Here is a 15,636-nt window from a genome sequence, read left to right as displayed (position 1 = left end):
CAGTATATACTTCTTTACTGGATAACTCTTGTAAATTTACTAATACTATAATTAATACTAAAAATACTAAAATTGTACTATAACTTCCTAGTGGCTCCTCACAATTATGTAATGTCTTGAGAACTGGTTTGAAACTAGTAGTTTTCATTTTATTGTTACAGTATAATTATTTGCACAAAACTCTCAGACAGAGCGTTTTCATTCAAATCATAAAACTAGTTAAACATATGTTGAGAGTACATATAACAAAATTTAAACTCTCTTAGCTGAATTTGTATGTGTTTAATTATCTATTGATTTTTTAAAGTATTTTCTTTGTAAGTAAACAGTTAAACCCCTAACATTATTACCTAGAATATGTTAGAATACATCATTATTCAATAGCCCAATGAAAAACAGCATCTAGATCCAGGATCTGCTCTGTTCGGGATTGAACTGGCTAACTTCAGATCTGAAGGCAAGCACTAACCATTCATCTACATGTTACATTTTACTTTTAAATCACTTCCTGGACACCATGATCCGTGCAGGAATCTACTACTGAGGGTCATTTCCTTCAACACAGGATTACAAAGTGAAAGTGCTGGGAACTAGGATTGTCTGTGTGAAACTCCCTAACATGTCTTGTGACCTACATCACATCATACAGGTCGACTACACAAAACCTCTGTTTTATTGATTTATATTGTCTAAAAGCCTAATTCATGCTGAATTCCTTAAATCAAACTTTTAGTTTGTCTAAAAATAATTATTTGTAAGTCTTGATCGTCCAAATTAAACTAAAAAATAACTTCAAGTAAAAAATACACATGTAAGCCTAAAAAATACTAAACATGTTAGGTTTGGTCCCTATTCATTATTTTCATCAGTGGTATAGATCAGCTAATAACAAAACATAAAATAAAAAAATTGTAGACATTTTTGATTACATAGTGAACATTTTTTATTATTATTAGTTATTATTCAGGTTTTTAGATTAGTTTTTTTAGTATTTTACTATTTCCATGTAATTTTATTTTGACCTGCGTTGTTTCGTATCAGTTTTGAATAGTGAAAAACGATCTTATTTAAATACATTATTTCCATAAAACCACTATAGATAGCTCACTTTTTACATTTTTTTTTATTATTCATTGAAGAGAAGGTGGCACTGCTACTTTTAGCTATTTATACTTTGTTGTGGGATTTATCATAATTTCATTAACATTATAAACTACTTTGATAGCCAATACTCGGTAAATTGTAGTCATCAAAACTCAACATGAGGTAATATTTCTTACAAAAACGTCCACATAATATCTAAGTAAGGAAAATGTACTCGGTTGTATACAAAGAAAGCGTAAATAAAAGACGATAAGACAATACAGTTGGTATATTGAGGTCACGGGACAGTTACCGATGTAGCTACAGCATACAGATAACCTGGTACTGTTATGTTAACATTCTATCAACTGTTGCCTCCCTCTCCGCGCTGGCTACTTCCACTGTAGGGTGGTTTTATAGTGATATTGAACATAATATAAGGGAGGAAGTCAAAACGATGTTCAAGTCCTTCACTTTAATGAATAAATTAAGTGTTTGTCAAACAGTGAAAACTGTTGTTTGCAATAAATAAGTTGTAGGATAAAACGTTCTTTTAAATTACAAAAATCTGCTGGAGCTAATAGCATTAAAATCTTATGGTTATGCCAAAGAAAAAGGTTCACATTAATATGTACGGTATTAAATAAAATTTTTTCTTAAAATTGATTCAGTTTACCTTTGAGTACCTCAAATTGTAGCCAATTCCATATCAAATAATACCCTTTATTAAAATTTAAATAATTGTAGCGTAAAAATAGTTTAGTAGGCCTAATTTAAAACTTTGTTCAGAGAGTAGGAGATTGAGTAATAACTATTTAATTTAACTTTCTTTAAGCGAGACGAAAAACTGCTTACCAAACCGAGACGAAATTGTCGCTTGATTATTAGTTTATCACTATTTTTTAAGTAAATATCTTTATGATTAACTATACAGACCACTTATCTCAATTTATTTACTGTTGTTGGATAAATTATATCATCTTAAATAGGCTAGCCTACATGTGTTTATTTTAACAATTATAATCCACAACAAACTACAAGCCTTTGAGCTTACGAGGATTTTTTTATTCTGAAATCTTTGCCAAAGATCATAAACGTTCATGAAATACAAAACTATTTGTCGTAAATCATTTAGACATTTTTTGCAACAGTGTATAACAGTGTAGTTTATAAGATTTAAGAAACGCTGCAAAAGTCGCCTTTAGAGTAACATGCTTCTTTTCACAGCAAAATTCTTCCCCCCCCCCCCTCCCCCGCCCCGCTCTCAAAGAGTGGAGAAGGGGGAGAGGGGATGAGAGAAGTTGCATAATCAGACAATGTTATGAAACTCAGTAACGCCACAAAGCCTCAGACAATTGTGGTCACAATGGTTTAACACCAACACCTCGGCATCCAACTGAACTATCTTCCAGGCTATTGTAAACTTGGAACATTGTCCACTGATCTTTATCAAGCGACCTTGTGTTTGTTCACAACCGTATCATTCCTTCATTGGCATTTTACATAGTGGTGTCTATATGAATATAGTAGTGTATTCCAACTCTTTTTAACTCTTACACAATACTGTGTAAGAATTTACAAGACGGTATATAAGATGTTAAATGGCAAATGATTTTGACCAATTATACCAGTCATCAGGACTAATAGGAGACTGAAACAAATGGTGACCTGTTGGAAGACGTATGTTGTTTGTATAAAAAGTATGCATGCAAAAATATCCTTCAACAATGTGTCATATTGTAATTAATTTACTTTATCAATAACCGATCATGTGTAACTTTCCCTGTATGCAAGGAGGAGTTTCAACTGAAGCAAGTCTGTGAATGGGAAGTTGTAGTAGAAGAACATTACATAACATGACAATCAATAGTTTGAGAACTGTCAAAACAAATTAGCACATCTCTATAAATAAATTGGCACTGGACAACAAACTTGTGACAGTTCAAATCTCTACCTAATCCCAAACAGTAATAAAATAGAAATACGAAGAATAGTGAAAGCTTTGACTAATAATAGATCGAGTAAAAACTATCAATGGCTTTTACTGTAGTGAGTTCTCCAATACAAAGTTAAGTTCTTGCCTGAGCGTCTAATCCATTTTTTTCTAAGTAGGTGATCTACAGCTTATGCAGGCTTTGAACCATCAGGTCACACTGTCAGCAGCTATACTGATTTTTTGTGAAAGATACCATATCAGGTCATTGATCGGAATATCTAATGTGGATTTAATGACAAACATTTATCTAGGTTAATTTTGGGAAAAGAATCAGACTGTAGGGGAATGACCAAAGAGAATTGTGGGATAACAAAGGAATTTAATGCGGTTTGCGGTCTCTTTTAACCTTGCATTTTCCAGTCTATAATAGGCCTTGGTTCTGTGCATGGAACACAAGCAAAGTAAGGAGTAAACTGGTACAGTATGGTGAACTGATACTGATCAAATTTGGTGGAGGGAACCAAGACGCGGACACACGACTGCCAAGGCTTCAAATCTGTCATGCTACTAAGCCACCAACTTACAATAATTCTATTTAAATTTTATAAGAATCAAACTAGGCCCGTCAAGTACTTATTGTGTCCTGGAATAATTATGCTCAAATTATGAAAATACACTAGTTTTGTTAATCAAAACAACATTTTTGACAAGAAAAAAAATTAAAAACAAACATAGATAATATTGTCAAACATCAGCTGATTAAATGAAATATACAGCAGTACTTAAGTTTCAATGACCGATCCAAGAGACAGCATGACGTAGCCTACTTTTATGATGTCATAGTGAGATCATTTTCTTCTCCTCTCTACAGACTTCACCAATGAGAACTTTTTTTGTATGGTACATATTACCAGAATATATTAAAACATTAAATAACATTAAGTATTAAATTTTAACTTGGATATTTTTCTGTTGCGTGACATATTTTGTAGGTTTTAGTAGGCAATTTGTTCTTTTGGCAATGTTTTATCTATCTACAACAGAATATGGAAATGTCTGTGAATTAAGGAATTTTTACTTTCTCCAAAAATCTTAAATCAGTTTTTGTAAACCAATTATTTGTAAACCAAAGTCTTTCAAACTTTTCACAACAATAAAGGTTTCCACTCGGGTTTCAACTCTCTCCAGTACATGTCTTGATAATATTATTACTAATATTTCAGCCCTAATATATGTTTGTCTTATGTTGTACAAAATGGTTTATCTGACCACTTTACTCAGTATCTTAATGTGAATTGTGAGTCTATCATTAGAAAACATAAGAAACCTGTTATTAACAAAGAAAACAATATCTGTGAGACATTTTTCTAGGGTAACTATTTCCAACTTTCTTAATGTTTAAAAATCAGAGGATTGGCCTTACTTCTTCCAGAATGTCAATTTAACATAAGATGTAAATCTTCTTTATATATTAGTATTTTTACATTTTTTCAAACTACATTTTGATGCTTGCTTTCCATTAGTTAAGTCTAAGGATAGTCTAGATTTATTTAAGTTGTCAAACGTAATACCAGTTATAAAAAAGGCGATCCAAAAGATTTAGCTAATTACAGACCAATTTCATTACTCCTGGCATTCTCCAAAATGTTTGAAAAAATATTTTTAATAGCTTGTATGATTACTTTAACATTGTCAAATTTTTAATTAACATAAATCAGTATGGATTCATGTAAGGTAAACGCACTGTAGACGCAATATTTATCATTGTATCTGAGGTAGTGGATGCTCTTGACAGTTTGCAGAGCAAATGACTGTACGGTTTATATATTATTAGTTTTTATGTTGATATTCTTAATACTATTGACACTATTCATGTATATTTTGTACAAAATGAATACAGGATGATTTGATTTGATTTAAAGCAAACAAAAACATATTTAGACCTGCATATTTTTAAGTTGCAGGATGGGTTTTTGATCATGTATATGCTACCTATTCATTTTGACATTTTTGTATCCTTCACTTGAAAACTGTATCTTTGATTTTAGCATAACATTGTTGGACTCCCCACAAAGACTAAATTTGTTTAACAAAGGTTAAAAATGTTCATCTTGTATTCAGTTGCAGGCTTTTTACATTTAAGTAATTTATAATTCCTCTTTTATTAGTCTTTCTTAAATAGATTGGACAACGTCACCTTTACTTTCAGCATTAAATTAATGAGCATTCCAAGAAAATTTAATTCTTCCTCATAAAACCTTAAGTACGTGATTAGGAAGCAGTTTTTTATACCATATAAAGACAGACAACTAGCAACGTGAAAGTAACTCCTACTAAGACATAGGTATTCTTCTCGAATGGCCGAGAGAAACCAAGGCAGTAACAAAGAAAGGCATATCCCACAGCTGTGAGACTGTTTTGATGACAAAGAAGTCAGTGTCTTCACTCGATGGCGTGGCCTGGTGAAAGGCTTGTTGGACAGAGGGGTGGAGGGGGGGAGGGGGAACTTGTTTGCCTTGATCTGACCTCACTGCCAGCCTCAATTGAAAGTTTTGATCATCCTACAACGGTATTTCACAAACTATAGACAATTTTGCATCATTTTGAAATTTGACCTTCAGAAATTTTTTTTTACATTGATGATTAATTTGCGGAAACTTAGGTTTTTTATCTATCTGTTTACCTGCTATATATAACAATTAAAGGTGAAAAAGAGGGGAAAATACCATAAGAAAGGAAAGAATCTCATTCTTTGAACGTTTACTTTAGGTCTTCAATATGAGACAGTGAGCAGGAAAATCGTGGTAAAATTGTGGAACAGCAAAACCGACATCAAGTGTATTACGCCTACAGAAATAAAAGAATAGATGAGAGAACTAGAAATTTCTATTGAGGATTGAAAAAAATAAGGAAAAACTTAAAGCACTACAAGATAAACACACAGCACTATTGTTTAAGTAGGCCTAATTAATCAAGGGATCAGTGAGGATGATTTGAAACGGAGAAAGAAATTACAGTCTAACTGAATGAAAAAGTACTGGGATTGAACAAGTAAAGACAGACAACAAGAAAAATGAAGAAAAATCTTCCCATTAAAATAACTTGAGTGGTCTAATGTTGGACATCTAGGCTAAACAAAAATAAATAAATAAAATAAGAATTAGGTGTTTGTCTATCCGTCTTTCCAACAAGCATAATCTACTGAACCAATTAAGCTAAAATTAAAGAAAATAGCTCCTGCACCAGGGATTATTACAGGCCTAGTCCTGTTTTAATGTCAACCAAGGACTCTGCCAACTTGGGTTTTTAAAGTTCTGAGGTGGAGTTTTGAGGGATAAAAAATATTAATTGGTCTGCTTTATGGAAACAAAAGGAAAAACAGAAAGGATCTTATATACCTTGTAGGCTTAACTACATATAAAATCAAATGCTCTTCTGTATGTCTGTACTTTATCATTACCAAACCGTTGATTTAATCATTATTAAAATTTGGGAAATTGCCTTTCGTTTCTATAGATTCAATATATTCTATATTGCCTAGGAAGTTTTCTGTCTTGTTCCCAATAATAAAATCTATTACTCCTCCGGCCTCTGGCTTTTAAAAACAACATGTTAAGCATGTGGGAATTATTTTTAATGGTTTGCTTCCATGGAAAGAAAAAGTGGTTAACTAGTAAAGTAGTTAGTAGTGGTACTTAAAATTTTTAGAACTTTTTTAATTGGCACGAATCAGTTCTCTGAATACGTACTGCAAGTAGACTTTTCATCCTACAGCTAAGTGTGAAGCCTGTGTTTAACATCTGGTTTTACGCATGTTGAACCAATTTTTTCTCCTCTTTTCTACTAAATTTTACAATGTGAACTTTGATTCACCGCGAAAATACCAGAGGAAACACAATAAATCAAATAGACGAGTTTTATCTGGTTACCGTACATAGTTTACACAAAATAATTGTACACATTGTTTCAACTGCAAATCGAAAAAATCTATCTAAAATTCAATTTATAAATAAACATTAACTTAAAAAAACTAAACAATGAAAACCATAATGTCCATGCACAACCCTGGATTCAATTCCTTACGAATGCTTACAAAAGTGACAAAGAAAGTAAAAAAGAAGAGATGAGCGGAAGGACAAAGTTTTGACGGTCAATGCCACCGTGACCAATCAATCTCATGGTTTTGGCCGCGACTGTTCCGTATAACAAGGATAGAATTTACTGTCTGAGGTACTCTGATCGTGAAATAAGAACAGTGTAAAATATGAAGATTTGATACCTGGTTTGAAATTAATAGAGTATTTCTGTTTAAACGAAAAGCATAACTGTACAAACTAAAAGGTAAAAATACTTAATTTTTTCTCGGTATTTACTTAAGAGTCTATGTTGCTGTAGCAACTCATTTCAAAAGACGTGTTTTTATACAAAAAAAACTACATTAATAGCCTAAATAGAATAGACTTTTGATTTATTTTGAAAACTACATGAAAAAGTAGACCTAATACAAAAAGTTGGTTTTGTCCCTCCTATAGATATTTTATTTCCCCTGCCAAGGTCAAGGATGTTGACGAAGATCATGTTGAATGTGTATTACAGAGTGGTTTCAGAATGTAAAGTTAGGTCAGGGTTTCATAGCATTCTTAACATAGTACATAGTTTACACAAAATAATTTTACATATTTTACACAAGTAGAAAGTACTTTAATATGGGAAGGTAGGTCATTGCTTTAGTAAGACATTGACAAACTTTGTATAGACCTAGCCTAGCTGAATACAAATAGAGATTGAGTAGTAGGATGGCTACGCTACGCCACTGAACGCTAGCGCTCGCGCCACAGAGGATTAGAGCAAGCACGCAAATTATCTATTAATTTAGATGTTTTATATCTGACAACACTGATGTGAAGGAAAAGAAGGAAAGAATTATACAAGGCTTTCGTGTTAATACAAGAATATAATACAATATTTATTAAAACCTTTTACGGTACGGGTACATTTAACGTTTAAGTATTAGGCGTACCGGTATAGTTGTAGTTTTCTTCCGTCTCTTCTACATATTTACTCTATGATTTATTATTTGTTAAACACTTAAAATTTAAATCCTATTTACAATGTTATTTAGTTGCAGCTTCTATGTAAGCTATTGTTTTATCAATTAGGCCTATTAGAATTTTTTTTTGTCCTAGGACGCTAGGCACGAGCCTGGAAGTGTTTTTCACATTACTTCAGCTAGTCCTAGAGGTTGCGGCATCATCACTTAGATCAAATCCATTGGTGACTTGGCGGGGATCGAACCCGGGACCTCAGGGACTGAAATCCCGCGCTCTAACCACTACACCAGCTCGCTCCCCATCAATTATTAGAATGATGACGTTTACTATACAAAGTAAAAATTAACGAAAGCGATAGATAAAATTATTTTATTCAAGAGAGGATTGACATTTTTCTCTGGTTATGGTGGCTATTATTTTTGTCTTATTTTACTTTCGTTTTCAGTTATTTATCAAAATATTGCTCATTCTCGAAATAATTTTTGACACTATTTCTTTAAAATTTACTCCACAAATACAAACAGTTTCAGCTATTTCTAAAATATCGATATCATAAAAAGACATAAAGACATAAAAAAACAGCCAATACAGAAGAACAACTGCACACTAATTAGCATATAGGCTACATGTTGCCGCTAATTTTAGTTATTCGCTAATTCCACCTAATTCTACCAAGATGGTGGTCGCTACGCCACTATTGGTTGATGAACGCAAAATTAAAAGTTTCCGCTAGTCCCGCCTTCCAATTGTCTGTTGCAAGAATATTTTCAATGGATTAGTTATTAATGGTGGCGCAATAACAGAATGAATGAAGTAATATTTTTATTTCTCATAATACTACATATAATAACGTGTAAATATAACACATTCTTAAAATCCATAACAAACAAAAAGCAAAATTAATAAAACTAAAAAGAAAAGGCATTTTTGTTTAGGCTACGGTATTTAATTACGAAGACATTAAGTCGTGCAGTGTGCACAGTGTACGTGTAAACTTGATGGTTGGATTGTAGTAAATAGTTAACCTGTCTTTGAAATGCATTCAATGCTGTGCTGTTGGCTGTAATAATATATTACTTATCACGGGAAAATATAAGGAACACAGGTAGAGCTTTTCAGTTATAACTGAACTTCTGTACTGGTTGGGAATGTATGTGTATTAAAGCAATATTTGATACAAAAGTAATATTCTTGAGGATAACCAAAAGGCATTTTAACCTGCTTGAAATAATTCAGTTGGCCTACATTAATTAACTGTTAGCTATGCGATACTACACTACAGCTTGCGGGCAGCGCTAATCGCCATGCCGCGCCTAAAAACTGAGATTTGGTCGCTCTGTTCAACCCAATATTTTAACAAAACTAAGCATGATAGTAAGAAAAGTTGAATACAAACAGTAAAGTATATTTAATTATCTACAACTTTCTCACACAGACGAAACTTCTCTGAGCAACAAACAAAAATTTTAGTAGGCGACTAACTTTTTCACTTCACTTTTCCAAAATTATTCTATGTGTTAATTAAAAAAAATACATATATACTACCAAAAGAAATTTTAATTTTCAAAACCATACCATTGGCATTATGGGTTTATTCTCTAGCTCTGTACCAAATTTCAAAATTTTATCTCAGCAATTGTAAGGGTGTAAAAATGCAGTAGGCCTATATTTAAACCACGACCACTAGTTCCGTACTACCGTAATGGTGAAATGGCCGGGAGTTAATGCTCAGTGCGACGTTGCCAATTCTCGCTGGCCGCAGCCTGTAGTTAAAGGTGGCCGTGGTAGTAGCCTTTGATTAGATCTTTTTACTAAACTAGCTGATTTTTTAAACAGGATCATTTATTAAAAGCCGAATGATTACGGACAACTCAGTTCAGCTTCAAAACGTTAAAGACTGTATGTTAAACAGAGTCAAACTGGCAACATCATCAGAGGAGCACTATGTAACTATCGTTTTCAGCTACCCAGCTAATTAAGAATATCTCTATCAGAATATCTCTATCTGAATCAGAGTAACTAACCTGTTGGCATGTGAGGAAGAGTGCTACCCATACAAAGGCTCCGGCAATGCCTTGTGCGAGCCTCGTCTGGAGGAAGATAGGTTCCGCATGAGGGTAGGTAGGCCAAGGCGTGGTGGAGGGTGTGGGGGAGGGGGAACTTACATTGGGAGGGAATACAGAACTAGCGGCGGAGCTAGACACTACGGGGGGCGAACTTGTCATGGTCTGAAACAGAAGAAATACATGATCAGGATAGTCTTTTGTGAAACAGTGTAACTAGAAATTTAATGTAACTTAGCCGGTATCATGACAAAATAAGAGGGTTTTACCAACTAGAGAAGTTAAATCAGACTCCTAGGATTGGTGTCAATGGAACAAACTTTGATATTTTGACGTAGGTCCTAATACTTATTTAGCCTAAAACTGTTCAATCAGTTTTTACAAGACAGCAAAGCACTTTGTGAGCTTATTTTAGCTGCATATGATTCATGGATTGACGTGTAGAATAAAGTTAGTGAGAATAACCTGTATACCTAACTTAGCCTAATGTTTCTGATCCAGAATCACTTTATAAGTTAATTTAGCCACAGGTGAGCCCATTTGAAGTACTTACCCGGTTAAGCTTATCAACTGAGATTGGAAACATAGGCCTACAACTTATTTTAAACAAAATAACTTAACTTACAAGTGAAGGATGAGTGTTTAAAATGGAGGGAAATAGATGCCAGGAGTACCTAGCTTTTTTACTTAGACCAACTGTTTCATTAGTTAGGACATTAGGTACAGAGAAGTAAGGTACAGAGGAAACACTTCTTAATAAAAATGGGACAACCCTGCGCTTTTAGGTGTAGTACCGGTAGCCTATGTTGTCACTGAAATAATACTTGTGACGATCAAGGAAGAGCCCCAGCAGCGAGCATTATGAGAAAATTTATATCGCACGTGGTCTTCCTCCACTAAGATAAGTGTTAGTAAAGTAGTATGTGATGGCGAGGGGGTATTGTTGGAACTTTTCCCTAGACAACAGCACTAACTTAGTGCTAGACACCATTTAAGTTAAGTACGGTACGGTACCTACGTATATCTTTGAATGTTGTAACTTTGGATTTTGGTAGATAGGCTAAGTTAGCATCTAGGCCTATAACTCAATTGATGGTCCGATGATAAATGGAGGGACGAGCTCGCTTGCAATCAAACCAGCGACCACAGAGATGATGAAAACAAATACTTCCTGTAGGCTTAAGCTAAGTTAAGGGGATTCACCACTGAAAAGGGTGATTTTTTTTATTTAATGAGGAAAGTGGTGAAACTATTTTTTTTCTAGTAGGGTATAATGTAAAAAAAAATAGAAAAATTGTGGTTTACTTCTAAATTCAAATTATAGGTGGAAAAAAAAATAAAATAGAGATTTTTCGGTCAATTTGTAAGGGTTTTAAAAAATCGATATTCTGAAGAGAGCACTTTATGGATTTTGATAAATTTGGTGTTTTTTTAAAGATAATTATCTAAACTTAATATTTAGGTAGATTCATAATAATATCTCGGATACTTTTTTTGCTGTGACACATTAAATATAATTTTTCTTGAGAAAAAAGAATTATTAAACAAAAAAAAATATTTTTCAGTAACTAATTACCTTAGATACCTAATTCTACCTAAATATTTGCCTAATATTGTCTAGAATAAGTAGTAAAAATTTCAACAATGTACCTTTAGTGGCTCTCAAGATATATCAAATTTTGTCTTGAAAAACGTGGAATTTCAATGTTGCGGAAAACCGCATTTGAATAAGAAGGTGTACTGTAATCAATGATATAAATTAAAATAAACTGATAAATAAGGAAAAAACTTATTTTATTGTTACATTATCTTATTGTTTCACAAAATAGGTAAATATCAAACAGGCCTACTTCAGAGAAACATTTAAAAATATATAAGTCTTAGGCCTAAGCCAAATTTAATCCATCGGAAAGTTTGAATCACTCGCCGTTATGGGCATTTTAAAATTCTCCTGCACCATAAGTTTGGCCCTCTTCTTGTATCTTCCTCTGTTCTTCTTCCATTTGTGCCTGTCTCAGTTTTCTTCTGTACTCACTAAATTTCATCTTCTTTCTGGTTTGAGCCAGTTTCAGCCTCTTTTTGTCAAAACTCTTCGCGATTCTTGCGGTCGATCTTCCAGGACTTATACCAACTGATCGCTGCAGATCAAGCATGCTTTGGTTGTATCCAGTGTTGTACTGGCATATGGCTTCACTAACACCGATTCCCAGTCTTGTTTTAGAAGAGAAAGAAGTCTTAGGACATTTTGTCCAAATTACTCCATGGAGTGCCTCATTCGCGTTTTGCGTTTTTCCTGAAATGCACCTCTGGAGCAATGCATCGCTTGAGAGCCGTTGGTATAAGGGGAGGATCTTAGATACAACTCTTTCTGTCAAAGGTGTTTTTATTTTTACTTGGTGTGCCTCTGGTGTTTCACCCTTAGCAATAGCCCTGTTGTAAAAACACCATGATTCTGATCCTTGTGGGCATTTACCATGCATAGGTTTTTCATCGGTTGACGAGCAATGGGATAGAGTAGCAAAAATTGCTGCTTTCATTTTTTTTACATCACCTAAATTGCCTTGAATGGCATTCCTATAGTAGGTAGTTAATTTGTCAATTGTGCTTCCCTTCAAGCTACCATACGACTTCCCACCCAGAGGCTCGCCCTTGCCGGAGTTGTCTTTTACAATGTTTCTGAGACCAGTGCCAAGGCGCTTTGCCACATGATTCAGACATTCCACCTTTTCAATTGTATGATCTTTGTAAATATTCATATTAGTCAAGTGGCTGAATGTTTTAGAGTCACCATCAGATACAATAGTGGTGTAGCGGAAGCCGTGGTTCTCCGAGCGCATCCAAATTCGCGCAGCTGCCTCTGTCTCCATTGCTGGTGAAGATCCATGGTAATTCTGTTGACAATTGGGTTTGTGATGGGCATACCAGTCCCTAAAACGGATAGAGTCATTACCAAGCTCTTTTTTCTTCTGTTCACAAAGCCTACAATATTTAGATAGGACTTCGTAGTCGATTACAAGGCCAGTTACTACATCGATACAGCAACCCACTCCGTTTTTCGAGGTAAACCCCCGCTTCTGCCAACTTCCATCGAAACTGACTGCAATGTTTATGGGCTCTGGTTCATCCAAAGATATATTATCTATTACTGAATAGGCTTTTCTTACCTCTTGTCTAGCTTTCTCCAATGATTCCTTTGCTACGCTATCGTATTTGGCATGTATCTGCTTGATGTGTTTGTTGTATGCAAAATTGTTCATTGCTTTCATATTCATTATCATACTGAAAGCTTCCATACCCCTGTGTCCTTTACCAATACTTAAAAATCCTTGAACCATTCTACGGTTTACGTCAAACGACTGTCGAGTCGAATTTTCATCACAGTTGTTGGTTGTTGTAGACGTGTTGAGAGTATCTTCGTATTCACAGTCACTGCACTTTACATTGAAAAAATTTGCATAGCCTTTAGCTGGCAACTGGTTTACCTGTAAGTTACCCACACATTGAGGACATTTGAAGTTTTGTAAAAATGATGTCAGCTTGTTTCCATCTACCAACACATATTTAGGTGCATTTTCATCTACATCCACTTTGATGTTGTAGCTTTCGTAAAGAGCGAAACCCGTTGGTTGTTCAAAAACACCAGTAGGCTTATTCCTACCTGACTCAGAAGTACTAGGCCTAGAAATATCAGTTTCTGGAAGTATAACCTCACTTTCATCACTTATGTCCATTTCAACACTTACTAATTCTATGGGCTTCACTTCATACCTTTTCAAAATGTTTCTCTTGTTTCGCACTGCAGTATTTACTTTACTTTTTTTCACTCTACCCATATTTAGTATTTTAGCTTATAAAATTATCACTAGCAAATACACAAAAACCAAAACATCAGACAAAATAAATTCAGTTCAGTTGTTTGTTGACATTGCACAACTGGACTAAGGATCAGCTGATCATCTGACTCCACAGTTGATGTCATATGGTTTTTTGTGCATTACAAAGAATATAAAAGTAAGTAAATTTATGAAGGTGTGATTTTATTTTAGGCTTTTATAGCTATGATTATTTGTAAATAAAGGCATATATTACACAAAATCATATGATATATAAAACCTAAGCTGAAACATTACGTAATACCGTAATACATTAAACTTTAAAAATTCGTGAACGTGCAATAACACAAAAAATATATATTTTTTAATGAAAATAACATTCAGACATGACTTATATCATACTTTTTGGATGTAATAGGGTCCAATGTACAAAGAAATGAAAAAAAAATTTTTTTTAATTTTTTATGATTTTTGCCTATTTTCAGTGGTGAATCCCCTTAAGTAGGCTAGGCCTTAAGTTACTTTAAGAATTGTTGGTACAAGAGGAGACCTATCTTAGAAGGTTTCAACTTTTTTAACTTGCTACTACGCCTAAATTGTCAAAGTAGACTTGGAATAGGTAAGTTGGCCTATAACATAGCCTTTTTATAAGTTAGGCACTAACTTAACTTATTTAATTTATATAGGCCTATGGTTTAAAAAATGTTCAAGTATACTTAAGGAGGTTTCCTCTATTTAAAAGCATGCGAGAACATAATGCACATAGCCTAAACCTATAAACTCGGGTTAAATTAGTTTTGCAGACTTGGCTTTCAAGTTATGGCTGGTCAAGTGTAGCCTATGTTGAATTAGAACATGGTATCACGCCATCTCCATAACATAACCTTAGGTACCATATTTATGATTAAAATCAACCTTCTTTGTCCTATCTAAGTGAACATTACTTGATCTTACCGAATATAAAAAGAGGAACTTTCAACACATATGTCAGAATAATCCTTTGAGAATCGGATTTGACAACACCACCAGTAAAACTTATCCCACTGCACTAACGTTGGAATTAACACATTCACTAACAAACCGATTCATTACTATTTCAAATAATTCACAATATACGGTTCAATCACTCGCTATTTATCAATAAGCAAAGATTTAACAACGCGAAACGGAGGATCCACTTCTGACAGAAGGAGAAGACATAACGGAACTTATTTTGACAACTCCACTGCGCATGGCAATGGCACACTTTGGCGCATGCGCAAACACGATACTCACGGCTGCCGAAACGTAACACTACTGAACTGAACTGAAACGCTGAAGCTGAAAACTGAAGCTGAATCACTCACTGAACTGAAAATCAGTGAGGACTCTAGTCAAAATAAGGGTACGATGTCATAGCTTATAATGTCATAGCTTATAATTGCGAATTTGTTGCATAGCCTATAATCTTAAAAATGTGGCATAACTTATAATGGGAAATTTAAATTGTTACATAGCTTATAATCGTAGAAATGTGGCATAGCTTATAACAGTTTTCTTAAAATGTGGCAGGGGTAGCGGATTTCTACCCCCGGATATTTACCCCCATGAAAAAACGCCTACGTCATTTTGACGTCACGAGGGGCGGGGCCTATACACGGTCGAGAAACAGCCCGCGACTGGAAATTTAC

The 15,636-nt window shown here is 34.1% G+C and overlaps 1 protein-coding gene across 2 annotated transcripts in view; it reads right to left on the bottom strand.

The window, feature by feature from the left end:
* LOC129003140 (transmembrane protein 184B-like) overlaps window positions 1-15,244 on the bottom strand; it is a 38,586-nt gene extending 23,342 nt beyond the window's left edge. For both annotated transcript variants that reach the window (XM_054431384.1, XM_054431385.1), the window contains exons 1-2: window positions 14,921-15,244; window positions 10,095-10,298 (exon numbers count right to left, since the gene is read on the bottom strand). In XM_054431384.1, coding sequence (XP_054287359.1) covers window positions 10,095-10,295 — 201 coding nt within the window. In that variant the 5' untranslated portion in view covers window positions 10,296-10,298; window positions 14,921-15,244. The remainder of the gene's footprint in view (window positions 1-10,094; window positions 10,299-14,920) is intronic.
* Between the last annotated feature and the right edge of the window lie 392 nt (window positions 15,245-15,636).

The sequence above is a fragment of the Macrosteles quadrilineatus genome, unplaced genomic scaffold (genome assembly GCF_028750875.1).
Source record: "Macrosteles quadrilineatus isolate MER2022 unplaced genomic scaffold, UCM_ALF_1.0 Scaffold_9__3_contigs__length_116548681, whole genome shotgun sequence".
NCBI classification, from domain to species: domain Eukaryota; kingdom Metazoa; phylum Arthropoda; class Insecta; order Hemiptera; family Cicadellidae; genus Macrosteles; species Macrosteles quadrilineatus.
Note: the sequence above shows the minus strand (reverse complement) of the source record. Positions and strands in the feature narration are given on the sequence as shown.